Source organism: Eleutherodactylus coqui, chromosome 1, assembly GCF_035609145.1.
Source record: "Eleutherodactylus coqui strain aEleCoq1 chromosome 1, aEleCoq1.hap1, whole genome shotgun sequence".
Classification (NCBI taxonomy): Eukaryota; Metazoa; Chordata; class Amphibia; order Anura; family Eleutherodactylidae; genus Eleutherodactylus; species Eleutherodactylus coqui.
This window is the reverse complement of record NC_089837.1, coordinates 401,581,126-401,605,884: the sequence shown is the minus strand read 5'-3', so window position 1 is coordinate 401,605,884 and position 24,759 is coordinate 401,581,126. Positions and strand designations below refer to the sequence as shown.

Sequence of the window (24,759 nt, the reverse complement as noted above, 5' to 3'; positions counted from 1 at the left end):
CAATGGAATCCTATGAAAACGTTCAGAGGGGAGAATTTTAAATCGCACCTTAACACTTTCCAATCCACTGTCTGACGTCTGAAGACATTCTGATTGAAGGCTGTACAGCTCCGATGTCGGAGGATGTCCGGCAGGGTATTCTTACTGTATATTACTGGCCGCTCTGTTGTCGGGGGCCTCTCCAGCATGTCCCATACCGCAGTACTGGCTCTAGCCAGCAGATGGCGGCATTGTATAATGGCAGAAAGAGAAAGCCTCCTAGGAAACCCTGAATCCAAAATTGGATTGCAAAGGGTTAATGGATTAAATAATATTAATGGAAAACCCCAACTGAAATTCCCTGCTGCGTGAAAGATGGGACCTGACCTATGTTTGGTGTGCGATGCACAGGAATGTCCATAGACTCCTATGGGATCTGGATAACAATGGAATGAGAGAGTTCAGCTGCGTCCAGCGGTCGGAAGACCCGTATCTGTAGTTTACACATTAGAAGCCATTAGGAGGATTTCTACCGACAGTGGGAATTCCGAACAGCAGCGCGTTTTTTTCTGCAACACTGCGCACCAGATCATGTGAATAGTCAATTTCACTGCTAATTAAGTTTGTGGCTTGATAGCGGGAAATCGTCCATTCATGCTATTTTTTTTACGTACTTAGCAGCGATTGTTTTGCGCGGTTAAGTTCGGCGTGAATTTTGCGCTCGTGTGAATGAGGCTAAATCAAAGTCCAAAGCGAAGGGTTGTTTAGAGGAGCCAATTTCTCGTGTGAACGAGCAAAGTATGTCAGGCAGCCTGTTTATACAGCAGATACATCGTTGGCGCGTTCAAACGAGAAACCGCTCAATCGTTCACATTCTCTGTATAAGTGAAGAACGACTGAACAAGCGCTGGTTAAACTGAATAAGTGAGCCAGCCAACGGTGATTTGAATGAACGAGCAAAAAGTGAACGACTAAGTTCGTCGTTTGGTCGTTGGCATGCGTTTTAGACTGAACGATCATTCACTTTCGCCCATTTGAAGGTTTCTTTGAAAAATAATCATTTCTTTTAAAGGCCTTAAAAAGGCAGTTTCAGTCCTGAAATCTCCTAGCAGTTCTTGCTGTGACCATTGTAATTCTGGGCAGCAGGATGTTTCCACCAGATGCTATGCAGTCATGTTGATGTATGAAACAAGTCATCTACTGCATTGTAGGAGCTCCGTCAAATGCTTGGGATGTGTCTAAGAAGAAGTTTACCTGTCTCCAGTGACATCTAGCAGAACTGCTAATGCAGTTTTGGGGTGTGATATAGGCAATAGCGCAAGATCAGCACCAGATGAATAATTGAAAAGTATTTTCAAAGTTGCTCAACTTTTGTCTAGACTATAAAAACTGTAAATTGAGGCTGCGATGTAGAAATAACTGCTGACTTCCCTCCACAGTGTAAATGTTGATGTTTCTAGCAAAGATAATGTTTTATTGTCCAAGTAAGGCTGATTTACAGCGGAATGTCCCACTTGGTGCAGATTTTGAAGTGGGTTTTATCGCGTATTCCTGTGTAGAAGAGCTGAATTCCGCAGCAGAAATTGCGATAAAATGGAGAGGCTTCGAAACTGAATTCACATATCCATTTCCGTACGGGTTTTGTGCAGATTGTTTCTGCAGCTTTTAGGTGAGATTTTCAAAATCTCATCCACTTTGCGGCTATTGTAAGTGATGCAGAATTTACATGTGTAAGGTCTGTATGGAAATTCCACAGCAAATATGCCCTGTCTGGACCCTAAGGCCACTCGCACACGTGCTGGGACGAAACGCAGCTTTTTTTTTAATGCCGCAATTTCTGTGCTTTCAGCAGCGTTTGACTGCGTTTTCAGCACAATTATTAATGCAGCCAAGCAAGCTTATAAGGTGAGAATCGAAAAAGCACTTCTACAAATGCAGTCAAAAACGCGGTAACCACGTTCTACTGCGTTTTCAGCAGCGCTGAAAACTCACCCCATTCATTTCAATGGCCAAAGCATTGTGTTTAAAACTGCAAAAACGCAAGACAATAAAACGGACAAAGCTTGAAAAAAGGAAGTGTTAAAAACGCTGCATTTTAACGCTTGTCTGGGAAGCCACAGTAGGGATTGAGAGCGTTTAGCGCTGCGCTAAAAGCGTAGCATTAAACACAGAGAAAGATGCCTGTGTAAGAGTGGCCTAAGGAGCGTTTTCTCCGGCGCGCTATGGGCATTTGTCCCATGCAGGGTGCATGCAATGCATTGCTTACTTGCTGCGTGCCGACAATCCCCCATACACTATCTTGGCGTGTATGTGCACGTGGTACCTGCCAAGATGGCGCACTCTGTGTGCTGTGTGTTCGAGGCACCGCTGAAAGTCCTGTACAGTTTGTTACCGCGTATTTTGTTGACCTGTGTGAGCGATATGCGGTAAAAACCGCTGCAGCAAGTCCTCCTGTCCACGGACAATATATCATTGCGTTATCAGCGGTGATAATCCGCACGCGGGTAACGCAATAGACGCTTTCCATAGGATAACTATGGAAAGCACAGCCCGGTGTTCACGAGCGGAAATCAGCCGCGATTTACCACTCGCGTATAAAAATCACGGCATGCCGCGATTTTCCACAATGAACTTATCATAATGATGGGTTCATCGCGGAAAATCACAGTGCTTTTTAGGGTTCTCCCATGGCGGAAATCTGCGGCGTTAAAACGCAATGCCTTTGCACTATTTGCTAAAACAACAAAATCACACATGGCTTGTCTTTTAGTTCAGTGATCATTCAAATATGATTGAATGTAGTTTTATTTTTGTTCAATTTGTGCGTTTGCAAGCTTTGATTCTAAATGTTACTTTTCTTTGTCATTCTAGTTAAGAGCCCCTGGAAAAGCCCTCCTAGATGCTGTCTGCAGCCACCTTAATCTGCTTGAAGGGGATTACTTTGGACTGGAGTTTCAGGACCATCGGAAAATGATGGTATGTGTTATTAAATCAACTAACATCATTCATCAACTTTGTTTGCCTATGTTGTTCAAACTTTACAGGAACCTTAAAGGGGTTGTCCCGAGGCAGCAAGTGGGTCTATACACTTCTGCATGGCCATAATAATGCACTTTGTAATGTACATTGTGCATTAATTATGAGCCATACAGAAGTTATAAAAAGTTTTATACTTACCTGCTCCGTTGCTAGCGTCCTCGTCTCCATGGTGCCGACTAATTTTCGCCCTCCGATGGCCAAATTAGCCGCGCTTGCGCAGTCCGGGTCTTCTTCTTTTCTGAATGGGGCTCCGTGTAGCTCCGTGTAGCTCCGCCCCGTCACGTGCCGATTCCAGCCAATCAGGAGGCTGGAATCGGCAATGGACCGCACAGAAGCCCTGCGGTCCATGAAGACAGAGGATCCCGGCAGCCATCTTCAGCAGGTGAGTATGAAGACGCCGGACCGCCGGGATTCAGGTAAGCGCTGTGCGGGTGGTTTTTTTAACCCCTGCATCGGGGTTGTCTCGCGCCGAACGGGGGGGGGGGGGGGGGGGGTTAAAAAAAAAAAAACCCGTTTTGGCGCGGGACAACCCCTTTAAGGGGGAAAGCCAGTCAAAATAATCTTATGTGTCATAGATGCATATGAGAGGATCACATGGCTGAAGTAATCTCTGACCACCACTGATTTCCATCTGGAATGGACTACAGAGAGTTTTAACCCCTACAAGTGTTTTTATTTTCATTTGTCACCTCTAAGAGCCATAACTGTTTTACCGTTGGTATAGTTATACAGGGGCTTGTTTTTTTTTGGTACAATGTAATTTATATGCTGCATATAATGTACTGTATTTACAATCACGTCACTTTATTCTGTAGTTCAGTACACTTATGGCAGTATAAAATTTATATAGATTTGTGTTTTAATACTCTTAAAGTAAAGAAACTTCGTTTTTTAAAGTGAATTGCTGTCAATCACTTTTTTTTTTTATCAAATGGGGTTTGAAAGAGCTTTTCGCCGGGCGAGTTGTAGTGTTTTTTTTTTTTGTTTTTTTTTTTTTTTTGTTTCAAAGGATTTATTGGGATTAAACATGCAAACAAAGTATAGTTCGAAACTTTATAATTTCCCCTCGCAGGGCGCAGACATAGCATTGTATGAGGAAGCCAAAGATATACAAGCTTCTTAATAAAAGGCGATAGTATTTCTATAGACTCTGGCAAGGTAAATTTGGTGGGGGATAACATTACAAAAGGCCGTCAAGAATCCATATAAGACACTAGTGTCATCAATAGGAAGGATAGGGGGAGGTATTAATGTACCAGGTTCTCTAGTGTATTATTTAGGTGGACAGTACATTATAGCGAAGCCTTGGAGCATCTATGTAGTTGATCTAAGGTTGTCATGGTATTGAGAAGGTGAGCATAGTGTCAGCTCTTATAGCATGAGTTCTTTCATATATCATTATAGTAGAAAATCTATTAGTAACTTTGTGGAAAGAAAGAATTGGCTATTTCCACCTGGAAGCTATATGGATTCTTGTGGTCATACAAATAGGAGTTTATGAGCTTGGTGTTTAAATCCTGGAGGTTAGTCGCGCAGAAGAAATACAGTAGGAAACCTAGGAACAGGACATACAAACAAGCAGTTAAGGCCTCCCTCACACAGATGTTTTTGTACAGTGTTTTTCTCTGTTTTTTCAGTACTTTGCTAAGCGCTGTACAACGCTCCCATTCATTTTAATGGGGCTGCTCTCAAGTGTCAAAACACAGCGTCTTCAGCAAGGATGCATGATCTATCCTTGGCCGTTTTCAGCCCTGCATCACCCATTAAAATGAATGGGCAGAAGTTTCAGCGCTGCTGAAAACGTGGCACAACTTGGTACCACGTTTTTGGCAGCACTAAATGTCAGCGCTAGCTGCATTACGTTAAAAAAAAAGGAATTCTCGCCTAGCAGATGCCAGCCACTTGTCAAGCCGACAGAGGATCTTCTGCTATTGACGGTGAATTCCCCGCCTCCAGCAAGAGATTGTTCTGATTGGCTGAGGCCGCTGAGTGTCAGCTGGCTCCGTCAATCAGAGCTGGCGCTCGATGCACCAATCACAGCCACTCAATGAATCTATTGCTGGAGGCGGGGAATTCAGTCTCCGTCACTAGCAGAAAATACTCTGTCGGCCATGATAAGTGGCCAAGAGCTCCGGAGAACAGCGGCAGGGACCAGACCACACCAGCTAGATGAGTAATGATGATTTTTTTTTTTTAGCATCCTTGGCTGCGTTTTAAGCTGTCCTAAAAACGCTGCCAAAACGTTGTCAAAAGTGCATGACAACACTGCTGAGAGCGCAGTAAATGTAGCATTGAAAAATGCTGCATTTCTGCAAACGCTTGTGTGAGGGAGGCCTAACTAAGTAAGCTATGGACCTGTGACCATAACCTTTCAGCTTCCTGGTAGTTCCACCAAATTTGGAGATAGTCACCTATGGCTTGACAGCCTCAAAAACAAAACTGGGAATAAGAGGGAAAATTAATGATGCAATTGTTGAGGGACCAAATATGTTCTATGAAGACTATTTATTGAAGTCTCCATGGAGGAGATCTGGTGGCTATGTTTTGAGATAGTAATGCAACAATAGTGACATCTTTCAATGGACATTTCTATCTGGATATCTGCCTCCCATCTTCACATAAATAAAAGCTTTCCTTCAATTGGTGGACTATTCAGTATACTGTAGACCACTGAAATAAACCCTTTTGGAATGGGTTTTATGTGCATTTACACTCAAATCGAGTAGGGTTAGGAAGTGAGTGGAAGGGATAAGGAATAAAGAAAATGAAAGTCTTAATTCATAAATTTTCTTGTTAAGGTGGATTAAATTTGTTCAGGAATTGTACAGAGTATAGTTTCGATCTAACGCTACTTGGTGGAGTTCTAATCAACTACCCTTCACCAATTTAAAGAGCTGAATCCAGGCTTGGGGGAAATTTTAGGATTAGGAATCATGGGAAGCATTGGGGAATATCTGGTGAATAGACCATATTTAATCCGAGTACTTGTTACGATCGTGTGGACAGACTAAGCTTAGGGCCCACACGATTGTGACCAAGAGGGGACTGGGTACGCACACGGGTATCAGGCAACTGGCCCTGTGCTACAGGGAGGATAAACTGGCCCTACCTAAGCGGGGACATTGCCCCAATAAGGGCAGCCCAGCGGTCTTCGGATCTGGGCCCTAGCTGATCCTAGGAGCCACGCAGCAGAACAGGATGCATTCACATGCCACAGGGACTGAACAACAGGACACACAGAGCCAGAATACACAGCATACAGTAGCCACAATGCAAACATTAATAGCAGATGATAAGCTGAATATAAATGCGAGGTGTTAGTTCGTACATTGGCCAATGAACTTAAGCTGCAAGCCCCGGCAAGGTCCCTCGTATCTTGCAGTCCCTACACTAGCAAGACACATCTACTAGAGGGCCCTAGGGGCCAACCTAGTGCAGACATAGCAAACAAACTCAGCAGACCAAACTGTCACAAAATAAATCTACAAACTGACATGAACCACAAGGCACAGATCACATCGCAAGCTGCAACAGAACACATAGCGGGTAACAGGACACATGTCACAGATACATCCAAACAGTACAAGACCGGCTTCAGACTGACCAGGGTTTATATGTGAGCCCAGACCCAGGGAATTGGCTAGCAGGAAGAACCACACCCAGCCAGCTCAATCATTAACCCTGAGTGTGCTGTGCTGCTGGAAGCACAGTAATACAACATGTCTCAGCAGCACACGTAACAGTACTGTTCCAAAGAAGGAGTGCGTAATATGTGAACAGACTCTGCTGTGAGAATAGACCAGACAGCAGATGTTCCATAGACCACGTTAAGAAAGCCAAGGAGTGGGGAGCAATCTTTCAAATTTAACCCAAAGAGGAGTTTTATGGCCTCTAGAGGACACCATCAACTGGACTCTCTGCACCAATGTAATATTTAAATTAGGTACGGAAAGACCTCCTAGCCGTCTATGGTAGAATATGCTTAAGCTCTTAATTCTAGTCCTTTTGTGGGCCCAAGTAAAATAAAAAACTTTTAGCGCATTATTTTTCAAGGTAGGAAGAGGAATGGGTATAGGGAGACACCTAAAGTGATGTTGTAAACCTGGTACTATAACCATCTCTATGGCATTGATTCTTCCTACTCATGACAAGATAGGGGTGTCCCATCTCGTCAACGCTGATAATTTTTTTTTATTAAAGGTAGGAAGTACCATTTACATAGAGTGTAACCAAGCAGTCAAGTTTATACCTAACATTTACTTTAAACTCATAGTTCCTGATATTGGGTAGGGAGATTGAGGGTTGGGGGAGAGTCATCAGCAAAGAGGCTTACTTTGTATTTAGTGCTGCCCAGTTGAACTCCCTTTTATATTGATGTTACACCTGATAGCTAAGACTAAAAGTTCGATGACTAGAGTGAACAGGGCCGAAGACAAGTGGCATCCTTGTCTGGTACCAAGTCTAATGATTTTCTGATTAGTAAAATTGCATCAGGGTCATTAAACATTGGGCTCTGCTATAGTAACCCGAGGATATAAGTATCTACAAGATCAAGGCTGCAGACCAGGAATTCTAGGACGTGGTGGTAGACCTTTAGTTGTGGCAGGTATAGCAACAGAAATCTGGCCATTCTCTGCAGCTTGACAACCTTCATCAAAGGCTTTGGCTGAGTAGGATCTCCCATGGTGTTGAAAAATCTGAGCAAATGGAAAGCCCCCATTTATATTTAAGATTGCTATTTGGAGAGCTTTGGTAACTGGCCTTAATGCTCGACATTTAGCTAGGGTAGAGGGAATAATATCTGCAAAGGGTTGAACTAAGGAAGGTAGACCAGGCAATGGGGCCAATTGCCTTGTTGCTGATAGTAGTTGGTCTCACATCTCAGAATCTCATCCGGAGGAAGATCTGGATTCGATGAACAAGCTAGGGCTCAGTGAATCCTGTCAATTCTTGAAGACATTTGATCTGCATTGGGAAGCAGTGCTGAGAAGAGGTTAAGTGCTGCTTCTTTTAAGGTGGTTGTCTCTGGGAGACCCCAGATATGTATGTTGGAATGTCGGGACCTATTCGCGAGTTCCTCATATTTGGCTTCCATTAGTTCCAGTCTCACCTCCAGCCCCTCAATTTAGTTATTGTCCTCTATAGCTGTTATGTCATCAATTTTGCGTTCTAGATCTGTTAAAGCCCTAGGTCCTTGATCTGGTCTGCAAAGACCTTGACTGCCACAAACAATTCTTTAAGTATGGCCTTCATTGGAAGTAGTGTCTATTGTTTGCCTATGGGGTCAAAAGCTCCATTATTCTGGCTTTCTTGAGGATGACTTGAGTTGGTTAACGAGTCAGTGGGACTCCACTGAAATTGTATCTCAGTATTCATTCCAGACCACCCATAGTAGTTAGTAGATGGTGAGGGGGGGTCTATCATATGTCGTCGCTGCTTGGATACAGTATTGGAAGTTTCAATCAAAATCTATACTGGTTGTGGCAATACAGCAGCACCTTTTGAGATTCTTAGTGTCCATCTTCAAATAAACGGCTGTCGCACACAAAAACTCCTTATACTAATAAGGGAGCTGATAAAGGGCAATGATGCACGCTCGTCAGGATGTGGACTTTACATACAAAATGTACAAACTTCAAATCTAGTTCCAAGCAGCATCCGGGGTGTAATCAATCACAGCAAGCATTTCTTCAAAAGAATACCCCTCTTTATTGTTCCATCTTTGCAGCCAGCAATGTTTCGACTGCTGCACAGCAGTCTTCTTCAAGCCAATGAAAAGAAATCCTTGCTGTGATTGATTACACCCTGGATGCTGCTTGGAACTAGATTTGAAGTTTGTACCTTCTGAGATTCTGATGCTTTCTTATTGTCCCCTAGAGAGTCCAGAGGTGTTATGCAGCATTTATCCCAGCAGCTCACCTCATACCAGTGGTATGCAGAGGGCAGGGGGGATCCCTTCTGTCACATTCATCCCGCTGCTCCATCTCTCTACACACATAAAAGAATCGCTGCTCACCCCGGAATCGTGACCCAGGGGGAACCTGCCGGTATCCAGTGCTACCTTGCTTAGTCCAGCTGCATGTATGGGGCCTTCCTACATAGTGAAGCGCATCGCTCTGGCCTCCAGGTAAGGGAAGTCCCAGGGCTTTCAGTCGCTGTGCGGGGCAGCGGATCAAGTCCCAGGGATGTCTGCTGCAGCTTCCCCTTACCTTCAGACCGTGGGGCAGCTCTTCTCATTGGCACCACACCAATGATGCCTCTGAACCAACGCGGCACTCGTGTGTAAATAAAGTCCCTTCTGGTGTATACACGCCCAGCCCAAGTGCTACCGCCATCCTAGATGGTGGGTTTGGGGAGAGAAGAGTAGCTGATAGGTGAGTCACTGTTGAGAAGTAGGAAGAGGGATGGGTATAGGGAGAGGGGTGGCAGATGAAGTGCCTCTGATAGTGGCAACGGTGCCCCAGTTCAGTTGACAGTTTTGGGGAATCCTGGAGATGATTGGCGTCGATGGGTAGTGAGTCCAGCCCTATTTTTGTAGGCCTAGTATGCACTTTATACCTCAGTATTGCAATATATTGTCTTTTAATGTTGCCTACTAAGCATTATCACATGCAAGGCTTAAGGTATTCAAGCATAGCAGCCCTGGAAGCCTACACTAGGCTCTGTCTGCCATGCTAACCCATTGTCACCCTGCAATCATTTTGCGGGTAGGCACTATAAGGGGCACCATTCCAGTTGTCTGCTTAGACATAGCCAGCATCGAACGCAACATCTAAATGGTTAACTGCCGCAATCAGAGCCCATTCCGATCACATCAGCTGCTTGAGGTTGCCAGAAACAGCTGATTGCCAGGTATGAAGCGGACTGTGATCCCAATCCCACTCCATAACCACATGACATATATTTACGTCATGTGGTCCGGAGGTGGTTAAGTATTTTAGTGCAAATTTGACTCAAGAAAGTAAGCAAACTGTCTTTGCTTACTTTTGTACTTAGTGAGCCACATCCAACTTTGGTTGTTCGGAAGCAGCATTAAATTCAGAAATGGAGAAGAGACGCGTTAAATGTGAAGCATCAAGAAATCTTGAATTTGCAAACATTTACTGGTCGATATTTGATACTAGTATTAGAGGATTCAAATGGACATTGTTTAGTTGTTAGGACATGTCTGTAATAATGGAAATTGCTAATGCATGTAGTCATAACTCAGGACATACATGCAGAGTCACTCTGCATGATGTTGCAAGTCACTAGTTTAGAAAGGATTCTTTGTGTAGGCTATTGTCAAGTTTCTAGTAACAGAAATCTATGAACAATTCCAAAATTTGAACTTTTTCAAAGACCTTTTTTTTTTTTTTTTAATAAGTGCTGAAATACATTGGTATGATATGTAATATTTATCTTATGTTTCCAGTTATTCTATGAGGGTACTAGCCCCACAACAGAGTTATAATAATTTGTGTAACATTCAGTTAGCCTCATGCACACGGGCGTATTTTTGCTAGTTTTGCGTCCGCCTTCAGATTCTGCAGCAATAACCCGCCATACGATGCTATGGAAAAATTTCTTCATGCACACAAGTAGAAACCAATTGCGGTTTCTGCTCGCGAATGAAAGATCGCGTCACACTTCATTTTCCTGCACAGATGGCTTCCATTGAGGTCAATGGAAGCCGTCCGACCTGTGGCCCGTCTGCAATATCAGTGGGACGTGGATTTTGCAGGAAAAGCAGGAGTTTAAAAAAAAATAAAAAATCTGTACTGTGCAAGTCCGACGGTGAGCCATACGGACCAGCCGCAGTATGAAAATGAAGTAAAGCAGGTCCACATAGATGCTGGCCCGGGCATAGGGTTAGAATCTGACCCGTCCGGGAGCGGCGGGGGAGAGGGGGGAGGAACGGAGGGGAGATGTCTCCCCCCCCCCCCCCCCCCACTGAGGTAACATGAAAGCTGCGCTGTGATTGGTTGTTATCTAGATATATAAAAACGAATGAATGTATGTCTGTCTGTCTTCGCAGCAACGCGGTAAGCTAGTATTTAATATTCCACATACACGCTTGCATACGTTCTGTAGCTACACGCTGCGCCCCCGCTGCAGCCCAGACCCATACTATTATAAAAGCTGTCTAAAAGAAAATCTGTCTTTGTTGCTGAGGTAACATGAAAGCTGCGCTGTGATTTGTTGCTATTTGTTATACTGCTGAGGTAAAATGAAAGCACCGCTGTGATTGGTTGCTATGGGCAACAAAGACTTTCTTGGGGGCGGGGGGGGGCAGCTTTCATAAGTGTGTGGTTCTGGGCTGCACTGTACGACCGACCTCGTTGGACTGTTGTTTACCCGGAAATATTTAAACTAGACAAGGCAAGAATAAAATAAAAATTTGAAGTTTTAAAAAAAATTCCATTAGTGTCTACAAAAATTAGTCCAGTGGGGCAACAGGCAAAAGAGCCTCCACATCTGCCCGGAGTATTTTGTGCATTCGAAATTGCTGACGCCTTTTCATTATAATTACACTGATTGTGAGGGAAAAAAAAATCCCTCACCCAGAAGGAGTAGTCAGAGTAATCTGAAACTTTATATGTGTGATTGTAACGTTATAATCACTTATAGGAATATCCGAGCAAAAGGATAATTCACTGTGGAGAACTGAACCTTAGGGGCCGCCTCTAGCTTGGATACAAGCTGTGATACGGGCAGGCATGGAGGCTCTAGTACCCTGTTGTATCCAGGCTAGAGGCAGTGCAAGATGTGATACGGGCGGTCATGGAGGCTTGAGTACCCTGTTGTACCGCCTCTAGCTTGGATACAAGATGTGATACAGGCGGGCATGGAGGCTCTAGTACCCTGTTGTACCACCTCTAGCTTGGATACAAGATGTGATACAGGCGGGCATGGAGGCTCTAGTACCCTGTTGTACCGCCTCTAGCTTGGATATAAGATGTGATATGGGCAGGCATGGAGGCTCTAGTACCCTGTTGTACCGCCTCTAGCTTGGATACAAGCTGTGATACGGGCAGGCATGGAGGCTCTAGTACCCTGTTGTACCGCCTCTAGCTTGGATACAAGCTGTGATACGGGCAGGCATGGAGGCTCTAGTACCCTGTTGTACCGCCTCTAGCTTGGATACAAGCTGTGATACGGGCAGGCATGGAGGCTCTAGTACCCTGTTGTACCGCCTCTATCTTGGATACAAGATGTAATATGGGTGGGCATGGAGGCTCTAGTACCCTGTTGTACAACCTCTAGCTTGGATACCTGATGTGATACGGGTGGGCATGGAGGCTGTAGTATCCTGTTGTACCGCCTCTAGCTTGGATGTAAGATGTGATATGGGCGGGCATGTAGATTCTAGTACCCTGTTGTACCGCCTCTAGCTTGGATACAAGATGTGATACGGATGGGCATGGAGGCATACAGGTTCTGTATGGTATCCTGTGACACATCACTCCACATTTACTGTAACTGAGCCTCTACATCGTGCAAACTTGTAGGCTGTCAAAGTTGGCATCCCAGATGGTCCCATGCATGTTCTGTTGGCGATAAATCTGGTGAAATGTCTTCTCTGCATCGTAGAAGCGTCTAGTGGTTAACATGCTCCATACAAGTGGAATAAGAGGTCCACAAGGAGCCTCTGAGAGCCTATTTATAGGTGAAGGGGGGAACCACTTTTAGGGCCTCGGGAGCCAAGACCCTTCATGTAATGCCACCACAACTCTAATCATCTGTACATCTGCCTGAGATGTAACTGCATGCTGAGTTTGCAGCTAAATGACAACTTCTGGATGTACTGTATTTTTAAGAGTAGTCATCTTAATTATACTGACTAATTCTCCTAAGCCTGGGTGTAGAGCGATAGCTTGTACTTGTCGCACTTCGAGGGCTTTCTACCAGTGTGTATGTATGTGTATATATAATAGCCTATATTGATGATTGGCAAATGTACCACATTCGTAGGAAAGCGGTCTTAAAGAAAATCCATCTTTGTTGCCCATAGCAACCAATCACAGCGCAGTTTTCATTTCTTGTACTGTGAGGTAAAATGAAAGCTGCGCTGTGATTAGTTGCTATGGACATCAAAGACAGATTTTCTTTAAGACCGCTTTCATAAGAGTGTGGTGTCAAGCTACTTGGCCCACCATGTGTTTTTTTTTACATTCATTAAATTAACTTTTTTTAAACTTTTTTGCCCTCCTGTCAATGTACCGTGTATAATAATGAACAAACTATTTGTTTATGACTTCGTGGAACATGTGCTTGTTTGGTACTATACCTCCCCATATTTCCCCATAGTTAGACACTGGCTTAGTTCTGTATCCTGTACACAGCGGGGTAAAGAGCTGTTCTTATAGCTTGCCAGTACTTCTCTATTTGTATCGAATCCGTCTGCAGAACCTAATGCTTTAGGATATAGAGAACTGTTGTAACCAACTGATGCAGTAAAATGCTGTGAAAACAGTGCATCTAAATTTGTGTTTTTTGTTGTCTTTCCAGGTATGGCTGGACCTGCTGAAACCAATTGTTAAGCAAATCAGAAGTAAGTCAGTTATGTTTGTTGCCTTTTTTTTTTTTGCATTAGATTTATAATCCTTCTTGAAAAATGCTAGTCTATATATTGCTGCTATAGGCGTCCTGTAATGCCACCTGGGGTTCTTTTCATTTCCTTTCATCCATTGGCAGTGAGTGAACCTGTCTTATTGGCTCATCTCCACTGCCCAGATCATCTTCACAGGACAAGAATTAGGCCTCATGTCCACGGGGAAAATCAGATCCGCTGCAGATTCTCCATGGAGAATCTGCAGCGGGTCCCTCCTGCCCCGCGGACATGAGCGCTGAAAATAAGAATATAAAAGGATTAACTTACCCGCAGCGGGCGGGGAAAGCCTTCTCTTCCTCACGGCCGGATCTTCTTTTCCGGCCGGCGGATGAATTCGTCACGCCGGCGGCACGCCGCGCGCATGCGCCGGGCACATCCGCCGAGCCGAAGCAAGAAAGATCCGGCCGTGAGGAAGAGAAGGCTTTCCCCGCCCGCTCCGGTTGAGTAATTCTTTTAAATTCCTATTTTAGGTCTCCCGCGGATCCGGACGGCTTCCATAGGCTTCAATAGAAGCCCGCGGGAGCCGTCCCCGCGGGAGACCCGCATGCAAATGGAGCATGGTCCGGATTTTTTCATGCTCCATTTTTTTTAAAATCCCTTTTATTGACCATCCGCGGGTATTTATCTACCCCGCGGGTGGTCAGTGCATCCCTATGGGGTGCGGATCCGCGGGCAGAAGAAGAGTTAAAATCCGCTGCGGATTTTAATTCTTATTTTGCCCGTGGACATGAGCCCTAAGTGCGCTAGCAGTGGCTGCTGCCCAATACATTAGATGGGCATGCTAAGGGTATGTTCACATGTAGCAGATACATAGTAACATAGTATGTTAGGCTGAAGGGAGACAGTGTCCATCTAGTTCAGTCTGTTTCCACCCCTTCCCTTGTTGATCCAGAGGAAGGCAAAAAAAAAACCCCAATGAAGATATGCGGCAGATGTTCAGAAGCAGAAAGATTTGCAGCATTTCCGCATCAGAAACGGAGTCAAAAGTCCATTCCATTTTTTTTTGTGTAGCATGTAACACCACTCCTTTCACCATACTGAGCACTCACATCCCTCACCCAGAAACCGCTACGGAGTCCTCTGCTGCCGGTCAGGTGATACGGAAGTGAGCGTGCCATAACTATAACAGCAATATCTAACCACATAGGCTTTTTTTTAAAAACCTTTTCCAATCCACCATCTGACGTCTGAAGACATTCTGATTGAAGGCTTGTACAGCTCCGATGTCGGAAGACGTCCAGCATGGTATTCTTACTGTACCTTACCGGCCGCTCTGTTGGGGGCCTCTCCATCATATCCCATACCGCAGTACTGGCTCTAGCCAGCAGATGGCGCCATTGTATAATGGCAGAAAGAGAAATCCCCCTAGCAAACCCTGAATCCAAAATTAGATTGCAAAGGGTTAAACTATTCCATTTGTAAAAATGTTTGCTTTGCATGATCTAACAGAAAAATGTAATTCGTTGTGGCACAGTCAACAGTAGGTAAGGTAGGTTTACATCACAGGGACACAGCATAGAAAACAGTGTATTATACAGTTGGCAAAACCGTAGTTAACCACTATAAACAAAGTTCTTGCATACATTAACCTCTTTGTGTGAAATGAAATCCTATTTGCACCATAATGGCCAACTAATTTCCCCTTTTTTTTAAAATCTCATTCCAGGAGCCATAACATGTAAATTTTTCTCTCAACGTAGCCATATGAGGTCTGTTTTTTGAAAGACAAGTTACATTTTTAATGGCATCATTTTTGGGTATATATCATGTATTGTATAACTTTTATTATTTTATTTTTTTAGGGAGATTGCGAAAAAAAATAAATTCTTCCATTTTGTTTGTTTTTTTGGATTTCCTTTTTACAACGTTCAATGTGCACAATAAATAACATGATAACATTATTCTCTGATCAGTACGATTCTGGCGATGCCAAGTTAATGAAGTTTGTTTTGCTATTTTTGTATGTAAAAAATGAGCTTTTGTGTTGTAGCATTCCAAGATCTATGGCATTTTTTCTCATTGACAGAGCTCCATAAAAGCTCGGTTTTTGCGTTATAATCTCTAATTTTCATTTATCCAATTTTTTGGGAACATCTATGCAATTCTGGCATGTTTTTTTTATTTTTCACAACACTTGCCATGCAGTATAACTGTTAAATAAATTCTGCAGGCCAGTAGGATTATGTCAATACTAAATTGATACAGATTTTTTTTAACGCAATTTTCACCCTTTTTTTAATTAAAATGTATTGTCTTTTTTTATCACTGCATTGAAAGACCCCTAACATTTTTTCCCTAACTGTGCTGTGAAAGAGTTTTTGTTTTGCGGGATGAGTTGTACTTGTGAATCGTACCATTTGTTGATCCATGTGATGTTTTGATCACTTTCTATTCCGCTTTTTGTAAAATGAGATTATTTTGTAAGGACGAAATTGGCAAATTTTTTTTTTCCATGATGTACAGCGTGCAGGTTAAATGTACTAACCTTTTTTTCTCTGGGTCATTATGAATGCAGTGATACCACATGTGTTTTTTTTTCTTATGTAGTAAAGGGGGGTTTGGGCAGTTTTTATTTGTTTTTTTTTGTGTATGTGTGTTTTTGTTTTTGTTTTTATTTTTACTTTTCAAAAAAAAAAATTTTCTCAGTAGGGGACTTGAATATCACCATATTTTATCATTCTTCTAATACACTACTGTACTTCAGTATAGCAGTGTATTGTAAAGCCTATAAGGTTCAGCCAGAAGCTGAGCCTCATAGGCCACTGTAGCTGGCAGACTCAAAGTCTCTGGGTGTCATAGCAACCCAAAGTGACCTCCATTATCACAACACGGAGGGTCGGAGGGGGAGAGGGAGCACCCTACCTCTGTCAGCATTTTACATGCCTCAGTGAAACTGATCTTGGCATGTAAAGGGTTAAACGGCGGGGATCAGGGGTTTCTCTGGTGCCCGCTGTTTGAGTAGGTGCCAGGCTGTTATCCACCAGCTGAACAACCGCTCTCCCTGGCAAGGGAGATCAGTGTCAGGCCTCTGATGCAGCTACTGTAAAAAGACAGCACATTAGAAAAAAGCCTCTTAGCGACCGCCATCAAAACGTATTGGTGGTCATTAACCCCTCAATGCTACAGGATCTGTAGTTATGTCCTGCAGGTTCAGGGTATGTATGGAGAGAGATCGGCGGTTGATCCCTCTCTATGCAACACGGGTGCTGTCTGTTTCTTACAGCTGATACCCGCCTGCGACAGCTCTGATCAGCTGCGCCACTCATCGGAGCTGTTAACCCTATAAATGCCACTGTCAATTCTGACAGCGGCATTTAAATGACCCGACCGATGTTCTGGGGTCCCATACGGCCCCCACGATGAGATTGCGGGTTATCGTGCGGTTGTCATGGCAGTTGGGGGGCCTTCTGAAAGAACCCAGGGCTGCTATTATACAGTGCATATCAAGCCATGCCTGTTAGATCGTGGTATAATGTAATGTTATAGCATTACATTATACTGTAGGAGCGATCAAAGCAGCAAAAGTTCTTGTCCCCTCTGGGGACTATGAAAAAAAATGTTTAAAAAAGTTTTACAAATTATATAAACAAATAAAATGTAATAAACATTAAAAAAGAAAAAAACTTTTGCCATATTTACAGTAAAATAATCTAAATAAGGAAACAAAAATAGATATTTGGTATCTCTCCAAAAAAGTTTGATCTATCAAAGTAACGCATTATTTACCTCGCACAGTAAACAACGTTAGAAAAAATAAAGAACACCAGAACTGTGCTTTTTTTTGGTCACCCAGTCTCCAAGAAAAATGTAATGAAAAGCAATCAAAACGCCCAATGTATTCCGAAATGGTACCAACAGAAACCACAGGACGTTCTGCGCAAAATGAGCCTTCACACAACTATGTCCATGGAAAAATCAAAAGGTTATAGCTGTCAGAAGGCAGAAGAAAATAATTTTTAAAAAATTAAATGGCTTTAAAAATAAAATAAAAGTAGTACAGCAAACGAAAACTATATGAATTTGGTATCCTAGTAATCGTACTGACCCACAGAATAAAGTTATCGGGTCATTTTTGTTGCAGTGTGTACACCATAGAAACAAGACAAACTCAATGATGGAAGAATTTAGGTTTTTTTCCCATTTCACTCTACTTAGATTTTTTTAACAGTTTTTCAAACTGTCATTTTGATGGGAGAAATAGTGCAATGCAGGCTGAACATAACCTGATAGGTATAGTTTGTATTATATTTTGTAGACGTTTAAACCTTTATTGAGTCTAATGTTTTTTAAACCCTAGGACCCAAGACTACTGTTTTGAAGTTTGTTGTGAAATTTTTCCCACCTGATCACACTCAACTTCAAGAAGAATTAACAAGGTTTGTGACATCCAAGACATTTTTCCTTACTTATGCCACAGTGTAAGGCCTCCCTCACACCGGGCGTTTTGTACAGCATTTAACGCTGCTTTTTCAGCCCAGCGCTAAACACTGTACAACACTCCCATTCATTTCAATGGGGCTGCTCACACAGGGCTGAAAACGCAGCACCTCCCAACGCTGCGCTTTGACAGCGATGCATGTTCTATTTTTGGGTGTTTTCAGCCCTGTGTCACCCATTGAAATGAATGGGCAGCGGTTTTAGCACTGCTGAAAACGCGGCAACACTTGGTGCCGCGTTTTTGGCAGCGTTAACCACTCGCCGATTTTTGGGGTGAGGGCTTGCAATAAAAGCCCTACCCCGAAAATCAGTCCCAGCTAGGTAGAGGAAAAAAAAGAAAGTTAATACTCACCTAGCCGCTGCAGTCCGGGTCGCGGCCGCTGGTCTCTGCCGCTGATACGGGCTTCCCCTGCATTCACAAGTCTATTGCTGTAGGCCAGGTTTGAGAACCCCGCCTCCGGCAATAGATTGCTGTGATTGGGCATCGAGTGTGCCGACAACCAATCACAGCCCTTCATTGACTGTCTCAGCCAATCAGCGCCGGCAAGCTCTGATTGGCTGAGACAGTCAATGAAGGGCTGTGATTGGGCATCGAGCAAGCACCGACAACCAATCACAGCACTCTATTGCCGGAGGCGGGGTTCTCAAACCTGGCCTCTGGCAATAGACTTGGGAGTGCCAAGGAAGCCCGAATCAGCGGCAGAGACCAGTGGCCGTGACCCGGACTGCAGCGGCTAGGTGAGTATTGCTTTTTTTACCACCTTGTCAGCATTCTTGGCTGTGTTTTCAGCCGAGCTGAAAACGCAGCCAAAACGCTGGCATAAAGTATGCCAGCGCTGCTGAAACGGGGCAGAATCTGAGCTTTTATCCTGGTTTATAAAGTTGCAATCGGGATTACTACATTGGACAATCTGAAAATACTAAATAATAAGCAGTAGGATGTCTGTAGGGCTCAACAAATCTTATGAGCCAGGTAGCCAATACACCTTGAAATTTACTGCTAGTGCCTGACTTGTTATGTTACCTTATAGGATTTATTGAAGTTCGTATTAGCGGACTGCAACAAAAGCAGACTGGCTTCTGAATTGCTCCAATTAGCAATTATAGTCCACAGTAATTTGACCGCCATGTATTAAGTGATTGGTGCAAAATTGGTCAATATGTAGAACATGGCATATACCTTTTTTATTACACTTTGTTCTTTATAATATGCTTGGGGTATAAATAAATTCATATGGTTTTATAATCTTAAAAACTGCAAGTCCATCAAGGTTTAAAAGCTTCACTTCTGTAACAGCCATAATAGTGAGCCAACCTCAGGGACTGACTGTGAAAACGTAACATTTTAGCACTGCTTGGTTTAGAAGAATGTTGGTTTGGCAGGTTATGGATTATGTGAACATGGCCAGCTTGCTGCTTTCTTCAGAAATGTTGGCAATCTGCGCTGTACAGAACAGATCTACCCACTTAAAGCAGGTCATTATTTTTGTAACTTGTTTTTAAATGTTTCATCACTCTGCGTGAGATGTATTAAAACAAAACGTGGCATTAAGCCTGAAATTGGGCAAAGAAGAAAGTTTCAGAGATTAATATGTCCTTCAGTGTTGGCTGAGGCGCATGTCTCAAGTAATGAAACAGGTGAGATGTGGCTGATATTTATTCCTAATCAGATTCACTGACCCTATTCCGTTTAAGTAAATATGGGCTTGTCTATGTGCTAAACATTTACAGGCTGGGACTGGTGAATTCCTTGGTGGGCCCTGAGTCAGAAATGGGCCCCACAGTAACGGTGCATAGCGCTGTATACTTACTGCATGCAGTGTCTCTATATGTAGTGCAGTATTTTGGCCAGCTTATGTGTTCATATGGAATCATAGAATGTTAGAGTTGGAAGGGACCTCCAAGGTCATCGGGTCCAACCGCCTGCTCAGTGCAGGATTCACTAAATCATCCCAGACAGATATTTGCCCAGTCTTTGTTTGAACACTTCTATTGAAGGAGAACTCACCACCTTCTGTGGCAACCTGCTCCACTCATTGATCACCCTCACTGTCAGAAAGTTTTTTCTAATATCTATTCTGTGTCTCCTCCCTTTAAGTTTCATCCCATTGCTTCTAGTCTTTCCTCGTACAAATGAGAATAGGGCTGATCCCTCTGCACTGTGACAGTCCTTCAGATATTTGTAGACCGCTATTAAGTCTCCCAGACCCATTAACCATTCCTCATGGGGCATGTTTTGCAGACTGCTCACCCTCTTGGTAGCTCTTCTCTGAACTTGCTCCAGTTTGTTTTTGTCCTTTTATAAAGTGGGGTGCTCACTTTATAACCGGTGGTTATAAACATCGGTAAAACGCTGCGGGCAGACCCCCAGGGTTTTACCGATACAGCCGCAGTCATGAGACCTTAGAGTTCAGTCCTTGAATTACCTGCAGGTTATCAGATTGTTCCCATTATTCAACTAAAGAAAATAAATCTTATCAGGGAATGCAGTAAAATAGAAAAATAAGCTGTACTCTCCTCCTTAAGGCTATGGACACCTTCATGGGCTTTGTTTTTCTCTAAATCCATGTATTTCACATAAAATATTCATAATTAAGTGTTCCAAGTTTCAATCATTACTTTCTAGACTCGCCCTGTATCCAATTACAGTTCTAGCTGGAGGACTGAGATTCTTGTACAGGCAGACTGATGGTGGAACTAATGACAGAAGGGGGGAGAGGTCGTATATGCACTAACAGCAGAGAGCGAGGGAGATGTGTCAGATGTTAGGCTTCATTCATGTTCATTTACATTTTTTTTTCTTTTTAAATACATGAATTTAATGGGAAAAAAACCCACAAATATGCCCATAACATTTAAATGGACCCCAGGTCTGACGCAGAAGCCCCTATCCTCAATCCCGGAAGAAGCTGCAGGGGTTACATGCCGTTAATGGTGCATGTGACTCCTCAGCCAATCGCCGCAGTGGTAATGGCACATGGCCCTTAATGGGTTCTATCTGTATTTCAGTGGCATGATAAATAGGTCATTGTAGCGCTGTGGATTGCATTTCTATGTTCTCTTTGTGCTTGGATAAGTTACGTTTTTTCCACCAAATAAAACAGAATTTCACTGATGGGCAAATGTATTTATGTATATCTGATATATAACCTCAACATATTGCGTAGCTATATGCAAAAAGAATCCCTTTCATTAGTTAGAGGTTTTAATTGCAATTGCAAGTTATTCCTTAGGCTAGGTTCCCACACGGCGTATTCCTGGCAGAAATCTCACAGTTTGGCCGCAGCGAAAAACTGCGAGATTTCCGCCAAGAAAGCGCCGCTTCAAAACCCGCTGCACTTAGCCGCAGGTTTTTGGAGCAACTTAGCCGCACACTTTTCCGTTGCAGCCGGGGCTCCCATAGAGAAGAGTGCTTCCACAGCGGGGAAAAAAAAAAAGAATGGACATGCTGCGGCCCGCGAATCTGCACCGTAATGCTGGCTTCTGCTGTCTTTGCCACGACGGATTCGCTGTCCCGTGTGGAAGAGATTTCTGGCTGGCTAATTCCGGGATTAGCAGCCGTGGCGAAATTCCGGACGGAATTTCCGTGGCAAATCCGCCTTAAGGTCCATTTACACGCAACGATCATAGCTCAAAATTTGGTAAAACAATGGCATATGAGTGATAATCATTGTGTATGAATGCTACCATTATTCACTCTTTGGCTGAACAATGATATTAAGGTGAGCTTAAAATCCATCCTTCAGCTGGAGAGCAGAAAATGGGTACTGCATGCTGTGTTTTCCACTGAAGTGGCTGATTACTTTGCATTCATGTTGGTAGCCCATGACAGCCCATGCGAGAACAAAAGAACTGATTGCAGAGCTCGGACCACCTGCTGAGTTCTGCAGGTAGCTCCAGGAGGCTCATTTGCATGCAATTGAAGCTGACAAAGGGCTAATGGGCATTAGTGCCCATTAGTACTTTATGCAAAATGATCGCTAAAACTGTTAATCTTTTAATCTTTTGAAAGATTGTCTTTGTGTGTAAATAAGCCTTTATCAATGGGATAGAGGATAACTTGCTGGTCATTGGGGATCTTCTTCCCCTACAGTGACATAACCATGATTGGAGCACTGGTTGAGCATGGGCAGTCAGCGCTCCATTCAAATCAGTGGGGCTGACGAAAATAGCCAAGTAGCACCGGCTTGGGTATCTCTGTAGTCCCATTAAGAGTGAATGGAGCTCTTGTGCACTTGCACGATAAGCGCTGCATTCAGTTCACACCTCAGTGTAGGGGTGCAGCAACGCCGCAGTGAGAAGGATAGGGGGACATGGGAACTTGATCTCAAGAGCATGATGCTCCCACCTATCAGCAAGCTAAGGCTCATTTACACGCAAATACAATCTTTCAAACAATTAAAAGATTGACAGTTTTATCAATCATTTTGCATAAAGTAGTAATGGGCACTAATGCCCATTTGTACTTCATTAGCTTTATTTGCCTGCAAATGAGCCTTGAGGAGCTGCTTGCAGAACTCAGCAGGAGGTCGGAGCTCTGCAATCAGCTCCTTTGTTTTCGTGCAGGCTGACTGCATAAATACAATGTAAACAGCAGCTCCCGTGCAGAACACAGCGTGTGGTCCGTTTTCTCGCACAGGCTGCAGAGAGAATACAATGTTATCTCCTGCTCCCGTGGAGAACACCGTTTAAAATCACCTAAAAATCATCGTTCAGACAAAAATGTATGATGGTAGTGTTTACACATGCCGATTATCACTCATATCCTTTTAACTAATTTTGAGCGATATTCGTTGTGTGTAAATTGGCCTTAATTATTCTCTATCCTGTGCAATTTGGGGTACAACCCCTTTAAATAACTGCATATGAAGGTGTCCTTGTGGCCATTGTGCCACAGCTGTCATGGATCACCAGTATTTTCCTTTTCAGGGTTTTCCTTCCTAATTCATTTGATTTAGTAACTCCAAGACGAGACCTGAGTATTACAGTTGATGCTGTCTTTCTATTATCCAATATCATGCAGCTCGGAGACCGGAGTGGGAGTTCATGTAAATCAATGAGTTCTTGTCTGGGAGGAAATTACAGGCAGAGCTGGAAGCTGACAGCTAGAATGGCTGATTGCATCTTTCATGCACTGATAAATAGTGCTCATGTCTGACAGCCAACGCAGCGCACTAGATTATTGATTTAAGACAAATTTCCCCAGAACACTAATAACCATTTTCACGTTCAGAAATTATGCTTGTTTGTTCAGCTCTCCATTCAGACAACATGATTTTTCTGAAGGACGTCTCACATGGAGTTCTGCATTAATTCAGCAGAGGATGATTTCTGATACTAAATGGAAGAAAGCATTCTGTAGATTATTTGCAGCAGTGAAACCATGTCTGTTTGTGGGGCAGTTTTTGAATCAGAATTCGAGTCGAAGCCAGAAGTGGATTCCAAGGAAATGATAAATTTAAAGGACGATCTTCGTTCTGCTGGGTCCACTTCTGGCTTCAGCTATAAAAAAAATCACATAAAAAACTTTACAAAAAATGCTGCGTGGAAACCCACTCTTAAAGCATATCTGACTTTTCAGATAACTTTTTAGAAAACGTTATTGTGTATACACGAGGAATAACACTTTTTCTGGTCATTATGTGACTTGCATCTTGCATTTTTTTCACGAATGTTCCCATCTACATTCTCCATTTCCAATTCTCAGTCTTCTGTGAGCTGGTGAGGGGAGACTAGCTGCTATGATGTCTCCAACACATTATAGACAGAGAAAACAGCACACAGAAAAATAATAGCATCACGAAGGACATCATACAGCAGTACTGAACAGCGTAGATGTGATTTCAGTAGCCACGACATGGGAAACATAGTTAGACTCACAGACATGCTGCAGCAGCTATCTGCTTCTCTCTCTATTCCTGCAGCCGCTTCCATTTTCCTTCTCCATAGACTTTTACGAGCAGCAAAAAGAGCATGCTTCCTGGAATCCATCCTAGTGTTGCTTATTAGAGACAGACTTCACCTGATGACAGGCAGGGAACAGCAGGTTAAAAGAAAGGTGTTCTAAGAACGGTTTCTATGACAAAAATTATAATTGTTTTCATAAACGTCACGCTAAATGCTGTAAAACGCCTCAATTGACTTCAATGGGGCTTCTCGGACTAGCGTTTCATCATGGCGTTTCAAACGCTGCGTTTTTTGAGTGTTGTCACTAGCTTTCTCAACCCAGGCGAACGCTGCTTTACACGAACAAATATCTGATTCGGGCCGCTCTCACACAACCAGATTTGAATTGCGGATTACGTGATCGGGGGTAAAACATGATCATTGAAAGGCATGTCCTTCACACTTACGGATACGAATTGCATAAAAAAGTGGCAGCATTCTCTATTTTCCCACGGAATCCATGCCGACTGCCTCCATTGATGTCAATGGCGGCATGCGACTCATAGCCTATACATAATTATAATTGCGTATGGGCTGCGGATACCTGTGCCATTGCTAAGCGACAACACGGGAAAAACAAACACAAACCTGTACTGTGCATGACCGCCTGCGAGCCTCCGCGTTTATACGCAATACATTAAAGTGCCGTACGCAAGATCACCGGCTGGGCTCACAGCCGGAATCCAACCTGTTCATGTGAGCCCAGCCTTACTCTTTTATGTTAACTTTGGTTTGTAGATCAGATCCCTCTTTAAATGGTGGTT

General features: G+C 43.4%; 1 protein-coding gene across 1 annotated transcript in view; it reads left to right on the top strand.

Annotated features, from left to right (window-relative positions):
- Positions 1-24,759, top strand: part of FARP1 (FERM, ARH/RhoGEF and pleckstrin domain protein 1) — a 187,308-nt gene that overhangs the window by 107,454 nt on the left and 55,095 nt on the right. Inside the window, exons 3-5 of the mRNA XM_066580313.1 lie at positions 2,851-2,955; positions 13,510-13,552; positions 17,910-17,988. Of these exons, the coding sequence (XP_066436410.1) occupies positions 2,851-2,955; positions 13,510-13,552; positions 17,910-17,988 (227 nt within the window). The remainder of the gene's footprint in view (positions 1-2,850; positions 2,956-13,509; positions 13,553-17,909; positions 17,989-24,759) is intronic.